General features: G+C 43.1%; 1 protein-coding gene across 2 annotated transcripts in view; it reads right to left on the reverse strand.

Moving 5' to 3' along the window:
* Positions 1 to 558: 558 nt before the first annotated feature.
* Positions 559 to 22449, reverse strand: part of PDZRN3 (PDZ domain containing ring finger 3) — a 130168-nt gene continuing 108277 nt past the window's right edge. For both annotated transcript variants that reach the window (XM_059856829.1, XM_059856830.1), the window contains 7 exons: positions 16950 to 17191; positions 14198 to 14285; positions 6867 to 6965; positions 6255 to 6317; positions 5082 to 5183; positions 3892 to 4008; positions 559 to 2995 (listed from right to left, as the gene is read on the reverse strand). In XM_059856829.1, coding sequence (XP_059712812.1) covers positions 1445 to 2995; positions 3892 to 4008; positions 5082 to 5183; positions 6255 to 6317; positions 6867 to 6965; positions 14198 to 14285; positions 16950 to 17191 — 2262 coding nt within the window. In that variant the 3' untranslated portion in view covers positions 559 to 1444. The remainder of the gene's footprint in view (positions 2996 to 3891; positions 4009 to 5081; positions 5184 to 6254; positions 6318 to 6866; positions 6966 to 14197; positions 14286 to 16949; positions 17192 to 22449) is intronic.

A 22449-nucleotide genomic window follows, 5' to 3' on the forward strand; every position in this document is an offset into this window, starting at 1 on the left:
GAGAGGGGATGGAGAATCTGGGAACTATTCATTAATCCAGCAGAATATTCCAATTTATATCTGAATTCTTAATCAGAAATAGAAAACACAGGAAGCAATGTCATACCTCATTGACACCTCTGTTATTTTTTCACCATCTCCTTTAATTTGTATATTTATTTGCTTTAGTTTTTATATGCTTTAATTTATATATTGTCTGGTTTTAATGCAAACCCCCACTGAAGGATGTAGGTGGGGTTTATACACCACAAAGAAACCACAAACCAAAGCAAAGCAGGAGAGCAGAAGTTCTATTTCTTTCTCACAAGTCACCTTAAAAGCCTTGTGAGCTGAAGACAGGCATTGCTTGATTTTACTCTCGATATTCCATGTGCTTCTCCCTTGTCTCTTCTGTCAAGAAAACCCCAATCCAAATTCCCCCCAAAGTCAGGATGCCAAATATTCCCTCAGGTTTGGCTCCAGTGGCTGTCCAGGCATTTCTGCAGCACAGGAGCTGCACTCCATAAAATTATATTCTAAGTGGTGAAACCAGAAGGGAATGAAAAGAATTTAAAGTAGTTTGAAATATAAAACAATAATTTATTTTACTTCATTTTACTTGTTAACGTTTGTAGCTAATGATGATTTCATGAAACTGCTTTTATAATTCAATACATTCAAATCTATAAAGCAAACAGTTACTACCATGGGCTTTTCAAATTCCACAAACTGTCTTATATAAACAAATTAGCTGTACATGCACGTTTCTTCAATAGGTTGCAACATTTGCAAACATGCTTTAAAATCCTTTAAAGCTGCATAATAGTGTACTTTGCCTCAGGCTTTTCAGATGAAACCTCTACACTTCTTTCAGAAACCTTAAAGAGAAAAATGTTTAAATGTTGAGCATAACTCTAAAAACTGCTGTTTGATAAATGTTAAATCTTACAAGAGAATGATTCTAATTCTGAGTTTAAACCTTGAGCTAAGTATTGATAAACAGCACTCTGTGTAGAAGTGAACAACAGCAAAATAATATCACAAAATATGGTTTCACAAACAAAAATACATATGTGCAGTTGCTCTTGTGGGTTTCTTGCATTTTATTTTTCTAGGTAAAGAAAAGCATGGGTACCTTTTAATATGAATATAGTTTAAGCAAATTACCTGTGTAAGTATGGTTAATACATTTCTGATATTTAAACACTTCATGTAAAAGGTAACAAGTAAAAAAGTACAAGCAGTACTCTAAAAAGCACTGCTAATATTGCCTTTGAAGGAGATGGGCAAGCTTCCTCCCCACTGCAGAATGGAGATCCTGGCACCCACGGCTGTAGAGTTCAGTATTTGAACCATAAACTTGGTGACTGTATCTTATATACAAAAATCTTGCCACATTGAACGAGGCATGGATTCCTACCCCACTGGTAGTGTTTTATGTACATAATTTAGCCCTGGGGATGGATTATACAGTAGTCACTGACAGGAAGGAATTGTACACCCGCGTGCCGTCCGGTGACTTTGTTCCATGGGTTAGCAGTTCTTGGATTGTCATCCAATTGTCAAATATTTTTTTATTTCTCTTCTTCATCATTTTTTTGTGGCTCAGTTCAATGATGTTCATCTCCTTCTTCTCCTCTGCACCTTGCTGCTCCTTCAAGCACTCTAACCTGCTCTGCATCATGAACTCCCGCCGCCTCCTCTGCTCCTTGGCTTTCACCAAGTGCTGCTTCCTCTCCTCCTTGCTCCAGTACCGGCCCATCTTCATCTCACTGATGGCATCGTCATCCGTGGTCATCCCACTGCGCTCCTCCTTGATCTTTATGGCCCTTTCCCTCAGCAGCCTGTCCCTCACCGGTCTCTTGGTGATGTAGCGCGTCCCGTCGCTCCTGACCTTGACCTTCCACTCCATCCTGGGCTCGCTCTGGCCCGAGGCCAAGTCCTTGCACATACTCACCAGGCTCATCTGGCTCTGGGCGTACTCCACGGCGGATTTCTGCTGGATCAGCTGCATGTAGCTCTGGTAGTGCTGGGCGTGGGCAGGGATGTGAGCGTGTTTGTAGGGAGAGTGGTGGTAGGGGGACACGTACGAGCCCGAGGGCTTCTGACCGTGCGTGGGGCTTTTGCTGCCGTCGCTGCCTTTCCTCTCCTTGCTCTCCAGCTGCTTGCCAGGGTCAGGATCTTTAGCAGAGGCGTGGCACTTACCAGCGCTGGAGTCGTGGCTCTCTGAGCCAGCAAACGAATTCTTTTGGGAGACATTATAGGCCACTGCCCCCTCGCTGCCCTGGCAGCCGACGCCTTCGGCGGTTCTGCGCAGGGAATTGTCGGGGGAGATCTCCAGCGTCAGCGGCGTGCTGCGGCAGCTCTCGCCTGTGTTGTAGGCACTGGAGCTGTCCTTGTCAGACTTCTCGGGCAGCTCGGTGATGTCCGAGAGCTCGTGCCTGCGCACGTCAATGCTGGTGTTGTAGTTTCGGAAGCCGCTGTTGTGCAGCATCCAGGGCTCCCGGTACTGCTCCTTCAGCTGCTGCATTTTGTGGGCCCGCACGATGTTCAGGCACTCCAGCTCGATGTTGCGCAGCTCCTCGTTGAGCATCTCCAGCTCTCTGTCCACGCTCTCTTGGTCGCTTTTGCTCATCTCCAGGCTGCTGTTATGGTAGTACAGGCTGTAGGGGTTGGCAGACTTCACCTGGCACTTCAGCTCCAGCAGCTCCCGGAACCGCTCGCACTCGTCCACGGGGATGCCGAGGAAGTCGACGTCGGTGCAGTCAGCTGAGATGAACGACTCGTTGCTGAACTGCATGTCCCCACTCCCCAGGGTGTCGTGGCTGTAGGTCAGCTTCTTCTGGCTCCCCAAGGTGTTGGAGGAGGTGGTCTGATCGTCCCCATTGTTCTCCTGCTCGGAGCTCTCGTCGTTGCGAGTGCTGTCGTCCGTGCGCCCCACGCCGCTGTCCTTCTCGTGCTGGTTGGACAAAATCGTGGCTGTGTCTGTGGTGCCTCCATCCTCCTCGTGCTTCTTCTGACAACACAAACAGCAGGACACAAAGAAAAATTACTGCAAGCACGTGAAACATTTCAAGGTCTTTATTTTTAAATAGTTCTCCTAATCCATCACTTTTTACACTTTGTGTGTCCTATATGGAAAGAGTATTATTGAGAACTCAGAGGAAAGGTGAGCAAGCCCTCAGCCTGCTGTGGATGTCCTTTCCAGAAGAACCTGAGGTCTGAGTTTCACCAATGCAGCAACAGTGGTAGAAATCCCATTTTCAAAATGTTTCTGCTCCCATTTAGGTGCACAACAATATTCAATTGTCCTGCAGTGCCTAAGTGAGAGCATGACTCCTCACAACATGGAGATGGCACAGAGGATGCAGAGTTCTAGAAAACTTTAGGAAAAAAGTCTAGGCAAAAATTGAGAAACTGCTTTAATCACAGCAGAATGATGGAGAATATAAGCCCTGTATCTCTTGCCCTGCATAAAATTTATAATGTAAAAACTTTTTCTTTGTCTTTTTCCCCTTGTGTAGGTCTTACTTCAGTCATTTGCCTGAGTTGTCCATTTGGGTTCAGGGTTTGGGAGACTGTTTCCAGTCTGTGCATGCACATCAAATAGGAGATTCTGTAAATCAGCTCTCTGCCTGCTCTACCCACCACACACCCAGTACTCCTCTCAGTGACCACAGTGTTAAGGGATTTCCAAGAATTGTGATCAGGTTGTTGTAAGGGGCAAAACACAAAAGGTACTATTTTAAAACATTTCACTGTGGACAGCCATGTAATATCTTGATTTTACAGAAAGTCCTTTTGCCTTGATCTCAGTGTCACTTGAGACACCAAGTATATTCAGCCAAGCTCAATATTGAATATTGAGTGCAGTGGGAAGTTTGACAGCCCTGCACACCAGAAGGGCAGTACCTGCTGAAGCATGCTGGCAGTAAATTGCATTGCCTGGTGGTGCTGTTCCTCTAACATGTCCATGTGCAAGTCATCCAGAAAATCGTTTCTGTCATCATCCATCCATCCTTCATCCAGCTGTGTGAAAAGGGAGGGAAAAAACAAACCAATCATTGTCAAAAGAATGAAGACTGACATAAATTACTGCTTTTCTTTGTGGACAGTGGTTGGGAAATCTCAGGAGATTCCTTCCTGTGACAGTGCTGCTGTGTCTTGGGAAGGGGCCTGTCCTTGTGCTAAGTGTGGATATTGACTGTGCTACCTCCTCCCACAGCTGCCTCCATCTCCAAGAGCAGGGTTTTATCTTCAGCAGCTCTCTACATATGAAAAAACTCAGTCTTTTGATCCGTGGAAATACTTGTAAGAGTTGGGGCAGTTTTGGTTTGTGCACAACTTGATGAAGATATAAAAGCACTCCAGAGCCCAAAGCTCGAACATGCCTCCTGTGAGGCAGCATCAAACTCCAGAAGGAAAATCTAGCTGGAGTCTGTAGGACATTTTTACTGCCATTCCTAATGATCCCCACGGGAAAGATCAGAAATATCCAGGCTAAGAGGACAGTGATGATCCTGACCCCGTGTGTGCAGGTGCACTGGCAAGGGCTCTCTCCCAGCACCAGGAGCAGAGACAGATCAAACAATGCTGCTCCAGGCTGTTTGTTCTACACCTTTGTTGTGCTAATCCCTGCTCTGCAAAGGGATCTGGTTCAACCTTTTATTGCAGCTCAGGAGGCTTCTTGACAGTATTCAAGTACTTTAAGAGACTGTGTATGAAGGGCTAAATAAGAGTTGTTTTAATGAATGAATAATCAATAGCTATAGGAATTAAGAGTTCAGCATGTTCTTCAAAACTGTGGCTCAAAACCATTCATAACACCTTGCACTGATGTTTGTAATAGCACTGCAGCACAAATAAATCACCAAATGTCTTAGAAATTGAATTTTAATATAAAATATATATGTTAGTACCACGCCTGCTGAATTCCATTATTTTAGACCACATAGATATATATTTGCAGTCAAAGTGTATAATAAGGTTTTAGATAGATCTGGTAGACTTAGACAGGTTAAACAATTTGAAAGCATTGCTTTCTACAAAACAGCAACTCTTTTAATTAAGACTCAGGTGAGGGTTTTTTGTTGCTACTGTACCTGAATTTCTGGTCTTGCCACAAGTAAGGAGATATTCTTGCTCTCCTCACTGGAGAGAAGTGCCACAGCTTCCTCTCGGTTCTGCACCTCGATGCCATTGATCTTTAAAGAAAAAAAACACCACCATGAAGGGTTTCCACAGGCACCCCTGGGTGCTGCTGTGCCCAGCTCCATGGAATGCCTGGCTGGATGGATCCACACACACATCCCCAGCCTTGTGCAGAGCAGTGCTGGCCAGTGTGGTGGTTTGGACATGTGATGCTGTTCCACCCCCCTGCATGGCAGGTGCAGGGCCTTGTTAGGAGGGCAGGAAATGGAGTTCTGGGGTTTAGGACACTGGAATTCTGGGGTTTAGGACACCTGGAGTACTTCCAAAGGAGGAAGGCAGGAAGTGGAATTCTGGGGTTTAGGACACTGGAGTTCTGGGGTTTAGGACAGTGGAGTTCTGGGGTTTAGGACACTGGAATTCTGGGGTTTAGGACACTGAAATTCTGGGGTTTAGGACACTGGAATTCTGGGGTTTAGGACACTGGAGTTCTGGGGTTTAGGACACTGGAGTTCTGGGGTTTAGGACAGTGGAGGTCTGGGGTTTAGGACACTGGAATTCTGGGGTTTAGGACACTGGAATTCTGGAGTTTAGGACACTGAAATTCTGGGGTTTAGGACACTGGAATTCTGGGGTTTAGGACACTGGAGTTCTGGGGTTTAGGACACTGGAATTCTGGGGTTTAGGACACTGGAGGTCTGCGGTTTAGGACACTGGAGTTCTGGGGTTTAGGACACTGGAATTCTGGGGTTTAGGACAGTGGAGGTCTGGGGTTTAGGACACTGGAGTTCTGGGGTTTAGGACACTGGAATTCTGGGGTTTAGGACACTGGAGTTCTGGGGTTTAGGACATTGGAGTTCTGGGATTTAGGACACTGGAATTCTGGGGTTTAGGAAACTGGAGTTCTGGGGTTTAGGACACTGGAATTCTGGGGTTTAGGACACTGGAGTTCTGGGGTTTAGGACACTGGAGTTCTGGGGTTTGGGACACTGGAATTCTGGGGTGTAGGACACTGGAGTTCTGGAGTTTAGGAGACTGGAGTTCTGGAGTTTAGGACACTGGAGTTCTGGGGTGTAGGACACTGGAGTTCTGGGGTTTAGGATGCCTGGAGCACTTCCCACAGGTACCTGGATGATGCGATCCCCTTCCCGCAGCCGCCCGTCCTTCGCCGCGATGCTGTTGGGATCAATCTGCAAAATAAGAGAACTCTCAGTGCTCTGCAGGTTTGGGAGCTCACTATTCACTTCCCCTTATTTCCTGGGTGGTGCATGTCAATGGAAGGGTTTAGATTTAATTATGAGTTTCTTTCCCCAAACTGGTGCAATTAATTTGAAATGGCTCTGCGTGGTGAAAAAACTTTGCTGTATAAAATTCGACTTTTCTCATGGAAAGGGACAAGGAGAGAGAAATGGGCCCCAGATGTTTGCAAATAAAAGTGTGTGGGGTTTTTTGTAATTTATATTGTTTCAGGAATAATCAAGAATAAAAATTAAAGGGGGAATACATGAAAATACTCTGAAGGCATCATCTGAAATAGAACATTGTTAATATAATGAAATTTGACTTCAGTGGGAGCAGGACTGCACTCAGTTTGGAGAGAAGGAAAATAATTAGATTTCTTCCAATTACTGCATTTTGGCTGTTTATCCAACATGGCACAAACAGAGGGTAAATGTCTTAACTCCAACGATGCAGCTGGAAAGACAAATGGTATCTTATGGAAGGCAGCTCAATCTTACCTCACTCACATAAATACCCATGTCATCTTCATCATCTGTTCTGTAACAGACAGTGAGGCCAAGCTTGTCCTGGCTGTTCACTCTGTGTAAATCCACTTCCTGAGGTTAAAAAAATAAAAAAAAAAAGGAAAATATATTGTCAGTGGGACACTGGTGACTGATGGAAGCAATTTTTCAAATGCAATGAAAATATTTTGCTTAAGTAATATAGTGGATGTCTTTTGATTTCACTTGTAGACGAGGTTAACTTACTGAGCAAAACGTGATTATATGCTGACAATCAATACCTGGGACATTTTAGACCCTTCAATCAATGGGAAGTCATTTTGAAAATAGACCTTTTATTGATCTTAAGGAAGAAAAATTACCTATATTTCATGTGGTGCTAAGACTTCAAAGGCTAAAATACTTACAAAGTATGATTTCAATATTTGTCACAGCTGATACATATTTCCTCATAAGCAGGGTAATTCTCTGGCTTTTCAGAAAAAAACCTAATACTCTATTACTTTAAATTGTATAATTTTCATGAAGTCATCTAATAAATTTCTCAAAAGTGTGACTGAAGATCAATATATTGTCAGCAAAGCATTTGGTATTGGTAATAGAAACATAATAAGCATTTCAGTATCTTGCAAGTGTTTGCTTTCAGCAGGTCATGGTGATCTTGTTAATCTCAGAGACATTTAACCCATCTTAAAAATGTATGTTCTTCCTCTATGCTTTTTATTTCCACGAGGAATTCCTGTGGGCTATTATTTTTTTCTTCTGTGTTTGACACTGTTTGGTAGGAAGGGCTGTAAAATCCATGGAGATAGCCCCAGGCTGGGGGATGTTCCTGGCTGGTGACCATCCCTTGGCATCTTTCAGTGCTGCCTTTTTGCCTCTGAGGGATTTCCTGGGGGTTTAAGGTGTTTAACCAACTGATTGTGGCTGCTGGGCTGGTCCTGAGGATGCTGCCTGGGGAGGAGGAAGGGTTTTGCTGCACAGACAGAGGTGTGAAGCACCTGGAGCTGTGTTTTTACCTCCTCAGGTGAGGGGACTGAGTGAGGCTTGGCAAAGTCCTGCTCCTCCTCAAGCCAGGCAGATCTGGGCTGTGCTGAAAGGGAAAAGTGGGAGCAGGCAAGGGGACACAGAGGGACCTGAGAGCTGCCCCAGCCCCAGGGCAGACCCTGCACCCTCTGTTTGTGCCTGGACCTGCCACTCCAGAGGAACAGTCCTGACAACACAGCTCCTTCTTCCTGCCATCTCTGTTGCTGTGCCATTTGGAAGGGGCAAGACAATAAAACAAGCTGATATGAATAATTTATTGGTGTGTCTGGCTGACAGCTGCCAAGATCAGCAATCTCGTGTTATTTACTTGTCAACATGTGTAATTTCTTTTTTTTTCCCCCCAAAGAAGCGTAGCTGTAAATGTCAGTGACATTTCAGCTGGTATTTAAGTGGTTTCAATCAATAGTATCCATGGTGAACTGCTGTGCTTTTTTCCCCCCCTCTTTTGTTACTTAAAGGTTTGAACACAATGCTTTAATAGTGGGGTTTTCTTCACATTTCTAAAGCTTTGGAGCTTTCTAGAGAAGGAGATTCTTCAGAAGAAAGATGAGACAAAGTGGATTCTGTTCTGATCTCAGCTGATCCTCCAGAAAGTCCCTGCAGACAATGGGTTTATCCTGCATTTACCCTTGGAGTGAACTGGGCTGAGGTGGGAATTTGTGGATTGAGCCTAATTCAGGCCCAGAACGATTCCCATATTTCCTGTATACTTAAACAAACAAGTTTCATTATCTTCAGGAATGCTTTTATATTCATTTGAAAAGGTGGCAAGAAATTTCCAGTGGGGCTCATTCTACTGCTTGCCATACTAGCATTGAAAAAAAAAATATATAATGTTAGAAACCCCCACAAAACCAAACAGAACTATATGGTGACTTTGGCCATTGATTAAATAGATCCTGAGTAACTACAAACACTTGCAGTGGAAGGAAAAGAGGGAGCAAGCTGTTATTTTCATTCTTATCTGCCACATGTTTTGACTAACATTGGGTGTTTTTCCAACAGTGTACAACTATAAAGGCTATAATAATTAAAAATAAACACAGGTTTATATTTAAATTGTACTATTTGAGATGTCACCTGTGATATACTGGAAGGTAATAAATCATCTGGTGAATTAAATAATATATATTTTTAAAAATATACATTACATTTATATTTATATAAATATTTATATATATTTATATATGTATAAGCATATACGTATAAATATATTTATATATTTTGAATATATACTTTGAAAGGAAAAAAGCAGTCTGTTCTTTAAAAACACACAGAAATAAAGCAGCAAGAAAAGCTAGAGCAGAAAAAATTTATAGAGCAGGTATTTAGAACCTGAATTTTTATGAGCAATTAGTTGACAGACTTACTCTTGAGTACAATCCCTCTAGTCCTTGGTAGGAAGAGAGAAAGTGGATTTGATGCTCCCCAAATATGATAATTTTATGAACTTACACTTAGGAACAGCTGCTTTCTGTGGGTCTTTGCGTCAGTGAAGTTTTAATATAATCATAAAGGTTTGAAATATTTGAGAGATAAAAGTGTGCAATTCCAGTTGGAGTTGAAGAATCAACACCAGAGTCTTCAAAGCAAAGGTTATTTTCCATATTCACAGGCAAGTCTGTGTAATGCAGAGATACATGAAAGGGGAAACCAGAAAACTGGCACCTGCAAGCACAGGTATTATGGCAGCTTGAGTAATTGTACCAGGAGTTAATTAGAGAGAGGAAAATTAATATGGGCCTGGAGGAGTTTAAAAGTGTAAGTCCCTGTGTGTGCAATGCCACAGGACTTGTCATTTCTCACAGCTTTGTCTCAGGGGCTGCACTCCTGGGCAGTGGAAGGGGCAGACTGAGGTTATCCCACAGCTGGTCTGCAGGCACAGAAAGCAGCTGGCAGGCAGAGGTGGGAATGCTGGGGCTGGGTTAATGGCATAAATGGGAAAATTCCAGCCATGACAACTTTTACACTGGCAGATAATTCAAATCTGCTTCTTCAGATCAGGTAAAAGTGACATTTTGAGAGATGTTCAAAGGAGGATTTGGATGCTCTTTCAAAATAGTCTGTGCAAGAGAAATGTCTGAAAGATTATTGGCTGCTCATCAAATGCAGAGCCAAGGAGGGCTCACAGAGCTGGTTGCTGAAATCCATCTGGCATTTACAGCAAGACAAGAAGAAATGAACATGCCCTGTGACATTATACCTGCAACCACTCATCATAATGAATTAGGAGCAAGTGATAATAGTAAATTAACCTCTATAAGCTCAGAAGATCCTTCATTTGCAGAGGATTATTGAATTATTGTACTGCTGATTTAGAATTATGGCCTGCCTGCAGATTTATAAAAATCAGAGTCCTTTCTCTAACAAGACAGAAATGAGCAGTAGAGATCTGAAATGACAGCAGTGGGTAAGAACAGCTCAGTCTCTCAGAAAGCCTCACCCACAGCTTGCATGATTAGTGCTCTGTCCTTCTCCCTCTCTCTGTAAAATGTGGTGCATTTTTTTTTTTTTCTGTGCTGACCTCTGCCATACCTGACCAGCAGGGTTCCCTTTTTTGTGCTTCCTTTTGCTAGGCTTCAAGCAGAAAAGAAAGTCAGGGAAATAAATAAACATAAATAACTATTTCCTTTTATACTGCAAAAGGCCCTCTTGCTAATTTTTGGTAACTGACCCTGTCAGAGCAGGAGGGAAAATCTTCTTCATGCTTTCTTGAACCTAAGAAAGTAATCTTTATGTTTGTATTTTCATATCAAAGTGGTTTTCAACACAGGTAAATGGAAAAGAATCCCACCCTTTCCCTTTTCAAGGGAGAAAAGGCTATAAGCCAGATTTTCCTTCCAAAATTCTCTGCTCCAGAGAAGCAGAACTCCACCTGGAGGTTTCTGTGGCAGCCCAGCTCTGAGATGGGAATCCTCTGTCCGACCACAGAGCCTGGACCAGCTTTAATCAGTGGTGCTGGGGAAGGGAAGTTTTTCTCACCCTGATGAAAAGAGGTTTGGGATGGCTGTAAGATAACTTGGAGGATGCCAGGCTCTCTGCCAAGCAGATGGGCAGAGCTCCACAACTCAGACCTTTCTCACACAGCACGAGTGCTGAGGCCAGGCTGAAAACCCCCAGAGAGCCGAGGCAGGACAACTTTTCAGTGCTGGCTTGTGAGCCAGATGAAATGTTTTACCACTTCTGCGTTTGTTCCAAACAGAGAACACACAAATATTTGTGTTAGAAAGTACAGCTGTGAAGCTTTTTAAACCTTTCCATATTCAATCACTGCCTGGAGCAGGCCTGCTCAGGCTGCAGCTCTTTGTATTCCCAGACACAGCACTGCCTTGAGAAGCTCCTGATCTGTGCAGCTCCCTGCAGAGCAGGAGTTTTCATAGAGAAGAAATATATTCACATAAAAGATGCTTTGAAACGCTTTGTAAACCAGGATGGAATAAAAATTGCAGAGTGCCTGTGATGGAGCCTTCCAATTCTCATGTTCAGAGTCGCCTCTCACCCCCCTTGCAAACAGATTATTGGAGAAGTGAAAGAAAAGTTTCAACCAAAGGAGCAAAGTACACAAAGCGGAGAGCTTGAAACCCTGGCACTCAGCTTTTCCTCATGGTTTCCTAAAAGCAGTGGAGTATTAATTTCAGGTCTTGAAGCACTTTTTTTGTGCCCAGTGTGTCCATCTTTTGCTGATCTGCTGTTGTGGTTTCATGCTGGGAACACTGGGAGCTGTGCACCGGGTGGCCAAAAAGCTCTTTGAACGAGTTTGGTGTCCTCTTCCCTCCTTCAGTCTTTTGACAAGAATGCTTCATTTCTGTCCAAGACTGAGAGAGAGTATCAGAGGGAAATTTCTCAGCAGTAGCAAACATTTCATCTAATTTTCATCTGCAAGCTTCACTGACTTTCAGCTAACCATTCAGCTGAGTTCAGCTCTTTTCTTGGAAAGAAAGACTTACCCACAAGTTGCATATTGGGGAGGGTGAAGACAGAAAGTCAAATGGGAGGGAACAAGCCCCTTTTTGATGTAGAATGTTCTCCTTTGTAATGTGAGAAAGTTCCACTGAGAGAGCCCTGGCTTGGGCTGTGTCTGACAGCTGGACAGACTTGTTTGAATAAACATATTAATGCATAACACTGCTGGGGAATCCTGGAGTGACATTATTCTTCCTTTATGAGCCTGAAATGACTTCTAGCTGGGCCTCCGTGAAGAATGAATGTACTTTTAATTTATAATAAAATAGGAGTTCACGATTTAGTTCCTCTTTACTTGTGGCACGGAAACTTCAAAAGAAAAGAAATGGTATTTATTTATTTTTGTAGCAGAGAATATATGGCAGTTACCTCTGAGTCATCAATTTTAAGACAAATGTTGAGATAAAACTGAGAATACAATTTTGGCACCTCAGCAATACTGCCAGCATAAATTCCTTCCTATGGATATTTACATTGGAGGTTCCTTGCAAACTTGGCTATTTCACCTTTTTTGTCTTGTTTGCTTGTTACAAATCACTAACCAGTCAGTTACAGACCATAAAAGTTTAGATGAGGAGCTTCTGATTTAAATTCAAAGCACATTTTATAGACATAGAAACCCAGAAGGCTGACTTGATGGCTTTCTTACTTTCGACATTCCTGCTGCAGTCAATGAAACAGTGCCTTTGTGGTCTTTTAAAACATATCTATCAAAAGGCAAACAAAAAAGCAACCAGCCAGTTGAGTCCCTGTTAGCACTTTGACCTTACCATTGATCACAGTCTTTACAATTTGAGCAGGAATCTTTAGTGGTTTTTAAGAAACACTATTAGGCTGCAGAGAGTTTCCTAATGTTCATCTGCCTGTGTTACTGGGCTGATCACCTTTTGCCATCAAGTACTATATCAATGTCACAATTATTAATGTTGTGGTTTAAGGCATATTAAGGTTTGGCTACTGGAGTGTGTGTGTTCAAACTGTTTTCAGCTCAGCTGGTTGACCTTCTAATGGAAGCACAAGAATTTATCCATAATATTAGATTTCCTAAAAAGTAGATTTTGGAAAGATACTGGTAGAAAACACTGATTTGTTCTACATTTTTCTTTGAGACTGAAATTATATTGTATTTGTTTTTATTTAAAAGAGGAAAAAAAAAAAGGGCCTTGTTTGAAAAGTAAGGCCTTGAAGTCTGCTAGGTAGCATTTGTTTTACTGGCACTTTGATTTTATCCTGCCTTTGATTTACGTTTGTATACAGAGATGAATTGCTACCAGATCCGCAGAATTTGAGAACAGCTTGCAAACTTTTTATGGGGTTTTAGGCCTTGATCCTGCAAACACTTTTATAGAAGGAAACAACCTGGTGCTCATGGAAGGGCTGAACTCTGCTCCCACGGAGCTGTTGGTAAATCTGCACTGGTTTCAGCAGAGCTTCAGGCAGCTCAGCACTGCTTGCTGTGACAAACAGGTGTTTGCAGGACCAGGATCTAAGAAATGAGAAGTGCAAGCCAGCTAAGGGTATAAAATATTCTCTCACTGATGGTCCTGGATGGATCAGCTGGGTCAGACATTGCTGGCTGTATTCAGAACTACTGGGATACTTTGCTGCTATTTATTACAAATAATTAAAACCACTTCACTGGGTCAGTACTGCTTAAGTATCTTCCAGAACTCCACAATTTCTGTGCTGCACCTTGAATGGTTGGGAGCAGGTTATTAAAATTAGGAATAAGAAAACTGAGGATGAACTTCTGATGGGATATACAAGCACTAAAACCAAAAAAGTGTTTTAAAAAGATTTGGCAGGGAAAAGGGCTTGCATACCTTCATGACTGGTTCAACTTTTATTATCTGTAATTTCATATGTATACATATGTCACTTAAGTAATGAAAAAGGGAGGAACAGCTTAATATAGTGGCAAATCTATCCTGGCCTTGTCTTGTAAACTTAACATACTTCAAAATTATATGATCAAGAACATCTGTTTCTCAGCCAGGAAATATTTAAGGGAAACTCACACATTGTTACTGTGGTTATGTGGAACAGGTCCTGCCACTCAGCAGAGCTTTTCAGATTTTCAGAAAGCCTAAATCAGCACACTTACACAGAATTTAATTAAAGGAATCAATGACTTCATTATTTATGTTAGCTGAAGATCATCAGTGCCTGGCTCACAGTTCAATGGAGTGATAAAGGTATCAGCAAGTAGTGAACAATGCTATCACAAATATCTGCTTGGGAAAGTCTTTCCACTTCATGCAATTCAAGGACCTTGAGGTGCATATGGAAATGAAAGAGTTACTCAGATTAAGTACCTCTAATTCCAACTCATCCCGGTCCATTTCTTGATGAATTCCTCCCATGTAGTCATTTGGGTCATAGTATTCATGCACGGATGGATGGCTGGAAAAAAAAAAAAAGGTATTTTTTAGGACAGCACTCAGGAGTTCAGTGGAACTTGTTAATGCATTCCAAGCTTGTAGGGGAGATGATGGAGTGACCCCCACACCGAGGAGCTGCATGTGGTTAATTCTGTAAGCTACACCACTTACCCCAGTAAGTGTTTTAAATGAAAATTCCATGTATTGGAGGAGGACAGCCTGCTGCTTTTTACTGCTTGAGCTCTCCCACACTTCCACTGCCTTTACTTTGGAAGTTGTAAGCAGTGTAATGCTCTTGTGATCAGTGTTTTCTGTGCTGGAGTGTTTTATCTGCAGTGAAAGCAAACTCCCTGTAATTCTCTGTTAACTAGACACGAGGCTGATTCTGTAACAGCATCTGCTAATTGGCCAGGATAGTCAAGTTGTTAGAGGCAGGCAAGATTAATCTGAATGGAATTGGGAGAACTGAGAGGAAACACAGGGAAAAAATGACTTTGCTTTCATGTGCTGGGTGAGAGCACAGCCAGAGAGCTGAGTGTGGCCCTGGCATGAGAAGGGCACTGGTGACCCAGCAGCTGGGATTTATAATTCAGGAACAATATGGAGCTGATGGGGCTGAGGTGGAATAATGCAGGTACATTGCAACCTAAATCACAGAATGATAAAATCATGGGACAGTCTGGGGTGGAAGGCAAATCTTTTCTTAAGGAAAATCTCATTCCACCCCTGCCATGGGCAGGGACACCTCCCACTAGATCATTTGCTCCAACCTGTCTTGGACACTTCCAGGGATGGGGCAGCCACAGCTTCTCTGGGCAACCTGTGCCAGGGCCTCAGAACCCTCACAGGGCAGAATTTTTCCCTAAATGGTTTATCAGGAATGAATCTTTGCCATTTTCTAAGTGCAGTTGGCAAGTCAGAGGTACTAAAAGCCCCTACTGCAGATGAGGCTGGGAGGTGCAGTGTTGAGGCCCTAGGAATAATCATGTCCTCTCCACAGGCTCCAAATCCTGCTGTTTGCTCACTGCAAGCTCAAAGCTCCAGCCTTTTGTCAACTCTTTCCACTAAGTCGTGCTGCTGGGCTTGAATTTTGAGTGGGCTGGGAATAGGTGGCTGTGCTGGAACGTCTCCTTCGAGCATCAGCAGAGAGAGGCATCAGAGGAGCAGGCACTGCCATGGAAAGGTCCTGGCTCATGTGTGGAGGTTGCTGAGCTCTGACAGTCACTCAGGGGCAGTGCAGGAGCAGTGCCTGTTTGCAGCCAGAGCCTGTTTCCCAGGAGGGCAGGCAGGGATGCCTGGGGAGGTGCCCTGGGCGGGGGGCACACACCAGCCCTGCTCTCACCGCCTGCAGGATCACCTCAAAACCTCACAAAAGAGGAATTGCTGTGGCTTGACCAGATCAGCCTCTCACACACAGCAACTGAGAGGGTCAGAATCCTTTCCATTCCCTGCTCCCTGTGGAGAGGCATGGCAGGATGACAGGCAATCTGCAGGGGCTCCTTGGGGAGCTGTTTTCCTCTCCAGCAGCATGTGAGGGCGGGGGGGGTGTGCGCCAGGAGATAATTGTCATTTGTATTTGTAAGTACAAAAGCATCAAATTACCATTAACAATAATTAAAATTTGATTCTAAAACATCCATGACAACACTGGTAAGTAATTTTAGTCCCAGAAAATAACTTATTCGAGTAACAGCGCTGCAGGGTTATAATAAAGTAATTAATACACTGGAACAGAATGCAGCAGCTCTTAGCATTACACAATTTATGGCAGCCATAAAAAATAAAGTTAAAACATAAGCAACCCAAAGAGGCAGTGAGAGGAATTACAAAATGCAATAACTTTATCCATCAAATGCCAGCAAAAAAAATGAGCTTTATGAGGCCATGTTGTGACTCAGTGGCATTACTCATGTGAGTAATGTCTCACTAATGTGTAGGAAAAATGAAAATGCTGTGAGTTATGGCTCAGTGGTGGATGAATCCTGGCTATTTCTGGGAGGACATGTTTACCAGAGAGTGAGGTGAGGCTGTGAACTCATAACACACCCCTATGGAACACAAGTGTGCAAACCCAGAGCACTGGGAATATTTCTCTGTCTGCTCTGGGGTGCCCTGACCCCCAGGGCAGCACTGACTTTGACCCTCATCCATGGAGAAAGTTTCCCAGACTTCAAGATAGACTGGAATCCACAAAAGTGTGAAACAGATTATAGAGAGCAGTGTAAAGAAATTGAGAAATTTGGTGAGAAATTGAGGTTTTGGGGTTTTTACCACGTTGTGGGTGGAAGCAAGATGGAGGGCACAGGGTGTGGTCCTGGGTTTTTTCTTCATGCTTCTTCTTCCTTCTCCATGGGTTTGGGTGGCATTTTGTAATTGGGCAGGAAAGTCCCATTGAGGGCTCTTTGGGATCAGTTATTGGGTTAAAAGGGAAATAATCCAGGTGTCAGCTCTTAATTGGAGAGTTTAGTCTTAAAAGCCCTTGGAACAAGAGACTGTTGGCCATTTTGTGCCTTGCAATGAAAAGCTGCCCAACTCCCAGCAGTGAGACTGTTTTAGTGATGAGAAATAACAAACACCTGAGTCTCTACATGAATTACTGTCTCAAGTGCCTTCAATCCAGACCCAGAAACACCAACGACTGGGACCCCCCACACAAGGATTCCGAGGCTCAGAAAGCATCACTTACTCTTCGGGCAGCAGGAAGGGGTCCAGCCCGGGGACGGGCGGGCTGGGTGAGCCCATCTTGCTGAGGGCCATGATGTGCTCGAAGGTGATGTCAGTCTGGGTGCCCACATCCACCAGCTGTGGCTCGTGGGCCTTGGCACGCGGGGCCCTCCTCAGCACCTGCACCACGATGGGCTCCTTGGCTGTCTTGAACGCCTCCACCGCCTGCTCGTGGGTGGCTTTGGATAAATCCTTCCCATTGACCTGTGGGCAGAAGGAACAAAGCTGTAAGGGACCCAGGCTCAGCTCCCAGCCGTGCCAATGATGCCTCAAGGTTCAGCTTTCATATTCTCCAGCTTCCGTACTGCATTGGAACTCCAAACTTCATTTAAAATGTCAGCAGCTCTCCTCACAGCTCAGTCCCACAGAACAATCCTTTCCCAGCCCAGAACCAAGGACAGCTCAGTCCCACAGAACAATCCTTTCCCAGCCCAGAACCAAGGACACCTCTGCAGCTCCAGCCCAAAAAGTGCAAACAGCAGGGGATGGAGGAGAGCAGCCTGGGAGGGTGGGACTGCATCCCCTGGAGCTGGGACTGGACACTGAACCCAACATGGAAATGGACCCAAACTGACCAAAGTATAAAAATTCATGACACACCATCCCTCTTGGGCAGAACCATGGCCAGGCTCTAGTAGTGCCCAAGGTGTATCCTTTGAAGGCCTTTAAATAAATCCCTACTTTATTCTTTTAACTCTGCCCAGTCTCTGTTCTAGGCCAGCCTCTTCAGCATCACCAAGGTGTGAGCAGCCAGTGCCCAGCCCCACAGTCTTGTGCATCCCTCATTTTCCCTTTTCACTACAGTAACTTTACAAATCCTCTGCTCTGCCTTTTATTTTGATAGATTTTACTGGGCTTGCTCTTTGAGGTGAAGTACAAACCAGCACCCTATTTGTTTCTTGCAGATAAGAAATCCCTCAGCCCTTGTTCAGACACAACAAGTTATTGATTCTCCTGGAGTTTTTCTAGTTTTGGTTTGCTTTTTAGACTCCCTGCCTTTTTGCTGAACAAAACCAAAACTACAAAACTATATGTTTGTGTCTGATAAACAATTTTTCAGATGAAACGTGATGGTAGTAGTCAGTCACTGCAATAAATAACTCAATTTTAGAGGAGTGGACAGAAATAACAGGAGACATGCCAGGCCATGGAATTGGGGGGCTGAGCAGAGAATTCACACACTGCACTAAATACACACTATAATCCATGTTTAGTCACATTAAAGCGGGGCTTCTGAACGAGAACATTACTCAGCACAACAACTACATTTAGCCCATATTTAACATACTTGCCCAGGGCAAAAAGCTAGCTGATATAAAGAGGGTTAACTTGAGTGCAGAACAGATTGAAAAGGCCAAATTCCTGCTGAATTACCTTGTGCAACTAACACTTTTTCCCTGCTGTCATCTTGGGTTTGCCCTAGGGAGGTGATGACACCAGGATTTTTCGTGAAGCCAGCTGAGAGGGGAAGGTGTTAGCATGACATTCACATCACACAAACTCTTGCACTGCACAGCATTGCTCCCAGTAATGCACAGCGTGTGAAGTTTGGCCTGGTCAAATTAAATATCATTAACTCGCCCAATTGAGCAGATTACTTTAAATCAGTTTGTACAGCTGTAAAATTAGGTTCAGCCTAATGTTTTCTCTGGAAAAAGGAAATGCTGATTATGGTTTGAGTTTTATTATTTGCAAATTAAATGATGCACATTTTACTGTGTGCATCCTATTTTTTTTAAATTTTTTTGTACAACAAAACCCAACAAGCAATCAAAACAAAAGTATCTAAATTGCAGTGTATAATGTTTTTCAGAAATGTGCTCAGAATAACTCTTGAGCAGGAAACTATTTATGAAGATTCTTTCTCCATCTTCATAGCAAAACCTGGTAAAATCCTGCCCAGGACAGACTTCCAGTTCATTCCCAAATGCTGTCATGAACCTGGATTACAGACAGTTTAGTACAGGCCTGCATTTTAATTTAGGTTCCTTAGGACACTTTTATTTCTGCAAATCCACGGGCTGGCATCCTCTTTGTGCTCTCCTATGCAATTGTTACATAAATAATCCTAATTTCAAGGACAGCTTGATGTCATGCAGGGAACAGGCAGCAGTAGCTGCACTGTGCCATAAATTGTTACTGCAGGAATTATGCCCAAGTAGTTTCCTGACTATGTTGTCTGCAAGCTGATAATGCCATGAAAAAGCAAAGGTGCTGCACAGCCAGGAGGAAGGAAATGGGACCAGATTTTAGAACTGGGGTGTGAGCCAGCTAAATTCTAATCTAGACTCTCTCCTGCTGCAGAGGGACCTTGTGTAGAAAAGGTTTGTGACTTTCTGGCACTCAGCTTCCAATGGGTACATTGATAGCTCTACAACTGATAACTCTGCAACTGATAACTCTACAGACCTATATTTGATGTGTATCCAATTTTAAAGGGTGGGTTTGATAGGATGGCAATGATTACAGTGAAATGGAAGCATAAGTCACTGTACTGCTGTTATTATGGGCTTCTTAACCCACTTCAAAGACACGGCTGGGGATTTTGTCTTTAAAAGTTAATATTCCTATGAGCTGTGGCAGCACCCACATTTGTTAGGCAAACAATCCTCTGGACAGTAGCTGTCCACATGATGAATGGTTTTGGGGTCAGCCTGTGGATCCCTTACAGGAGGTGATTCCTCAACCCCAGCTGAGGGGAATCCTTTCAGCTCTGAGCAGCAGCCTTGGCCACTGTGGTGATGCTGATCTGAGACGTGGTCAGAACTGCCCTAACAAACGATGAAAGAACACACAGTGACACAAAAATACACTTTAAAATGCTTTACAGCAAGGAATTACATTTCTGAGTCTGGTTCCTAAAAGACCTGCAGCAAGTGCCATAATATGTGGTAAATACTGAGCAGTGAATAGTTTGTAATTACTTTTTTTTTTAAGCATTTCCCATCTCAGCACACCAATATCATTTTCCATTACAGGGAAATAAGGATGGCAGTGCTAAATATTTGGATAATAAAAAGCAGTAATTCCCCAGTCTGCTTATGCATAACAGAGATAAATTGCTTTTTAGTCTAGGAAAAGTAGCAGGTATTGGTATTTTATTTTTAGCAGCACAAAAATGATGCAGAAGAGAAATATACTGGGATGATCTCAATGGCTTGATTTCTGGTGTCTGTGTAGAGTCAGTACTTGTGGCTAATCCTGAGTCTATCAAATAGGTGATAATAGTATGCTTAGTTTCAATCTGGTAAATTTGTTACAATTGACAAATAATTATTCCTAGTGCTTAAAAGCCAATAAATACATAATAAAATAAATAAATTAATAAATCTGTACAGATTTGCTTTGATTAAAAAAAAGGGGCTTTATATTCCTAGACTTTATTCCTAATGCTGCTGAATTGTGCTCAGCAAATTTTTTTTCCTTATAAACAGTTACATCTGAAATAACACAGAAGAAAAAATAAATCCATGCACACGAACGCTTCAGAAGACTGCCAAAAAGGACAAATATGCACAATTTCTGAGGAACATGCCATGTGACAGAGACAATGGGATCTTTCATGGCACAAAGGATGGATAAATTAACTTGTCTGGAAGGGTGAAATGCTTAGCTTTTGGACCTTCTGAGCATTGGAAATGTACTGAATATGGAGAAAGCTGTATATAAAAGGCAGTGACTGGAGTTAAGTGGAGCTGAATGGGCTTGGGTGAAACTTGTGGTGCAGCCAGAGTGGGTTTAGCCACTGCAAGAGGCAGAGACACAAATACTCTGTATTAACACCAGACAGTGAATAAGGAAGGCATGCTTGAATTGATTTTTTTTTTTTAATAGAAGCTGTGCAATGATAATGAAATAAAATACCATTTACAGTATTTTATTTTATAGTATGTAGTGTATGTTCTGAAGTAGGCTGGAGAGAGGACCAAGAAATCTACAGATAAAGATGGCATAATCCTGTCTGGGACATCTGTGTCTCCTGGAAGTTTTAATACTTGGAGTGAAAATAAAATAGTCACTTGAGCTTGATTTGATGCTCACTGGAGTCAAGGGGTGTTTTGCTTTTGCAGTGGCCCAGCTCAGGCTCTGACTGAGAGAGGACATTCAAAGCAAATCAAGAAGTTATGAAGCTGATAGAGGCCAAATCAGCATTCCATGGCCAGAGTGAATAATGGAAGGGAAAATGCTGCCATGGCCAGTGAAGGTGGGAGTGATGTACATTTGAATTGAGAAAAAGAGAGATGATGCCCAAAGGCAGAACAGGGGAAGCCATGGCACAAATCCAAAAGGGTGAGCCCAGCAAACAAACAGAAGGAAACAATGCCTTCAACTCTCATTTTGATCATGGAGCTCTCATTCATTCCTACACCCAAGAAGTAAATGGTCAGAAAAATAAACAGGAATTAATGAAAAGAGGAATGAAAATGAATATGCTGTATCTGGCCCCAAATGGAAGCAGCAGAACTCCACTGAAGAACCCTAAACATCAGGGGAAATTGCTGAGGAACATCCCATGACAGCCTAGGAGGTGTGAGTACAGCAAACATGTGGGTAGAGCTGGAGATCAGACTCCTCAGAGCCATGAAAAAGGCTGGAAATGTTTGAATGCTACCTTGGAGATAAAAGGGTAAAATCAGGCAGCAGGATCTTGGAGGCTGTAGGGTTGGTAAGACCCAAGTGCCTTCCTGAGTCTGTTTTCAAATCTCTCTCTATTGGCAGCTACATATTCAGTAGAAGAAACAAATAAATCAGTGATGATTTGTGAGCAGTGATCTCAACAAGGAGAAAAGAAAAAAAAAACCAACAGGAAAACCCTCATATCTCTTCAGGCTTGTGAAGAATTTGCTCTACCTCCCTAGGAGATGGCTTTCCATATAATTTTCCAGTGCTGTGAGTGTGTAAAGCATTGGATCTGCATTGGCTTCTCTCTGCTGGAGCTGTGCAAGGCATTTGGCATCCCTCCTGTTGAAATCTCCTCCTTCTATTAATTCCAGATATGTCACAGTGAAATACCTTTCACAAGGACAGATTTTCTCACGTTTTTATATTTACAGATGTGCTTTTACTTTAACAATTGTTCTGCTGAGAGGTTCCTGAGCCAAGTGCCACCGTTTAGATGCTAATTTCCTGAGGTCAGAATTGGCACAGGGTGCAGAGGCTGGAGCCTTCCAGCCTTCCCACAGTGAGGACAAGGCTGCACCTCCTGTGCAAGGCAAAGGGAATCTGCAGCCAAGGCTGGGATGACAGAATTGTTCTCTGTTACTAGAAAACACATCCTTATTTTTGCTAGAGGTATGAGGCAGGATAGGGCATGGCTGTGCTATTACATAAATGTCATTTTATCAATAGCTGCTGTTTAATTATTGAGCAAGGTAAGTGATTTACATGCTTTATTTCTCTGGGTGGGAAGAGAAGGCTAATTAATTGCCACTTTTAAAGAGACATAAATTAGAGGCCTTCAG

Source organism: Haemorhous mexicanus, chromosome 11 (genome assembly GCF_027477595.1).
Source record: "Haemorhous mexicanus isolate bHaeMex1 chromosome 11, bHaeMex1.pri, whole genome shotgun sequence".
Lineage (NCBI taxonomy): Eukaryota > Metazoa > Chordata > Aves > Passeriformes > Fringillidae > Haemorhous > Haemorhous mexicanus.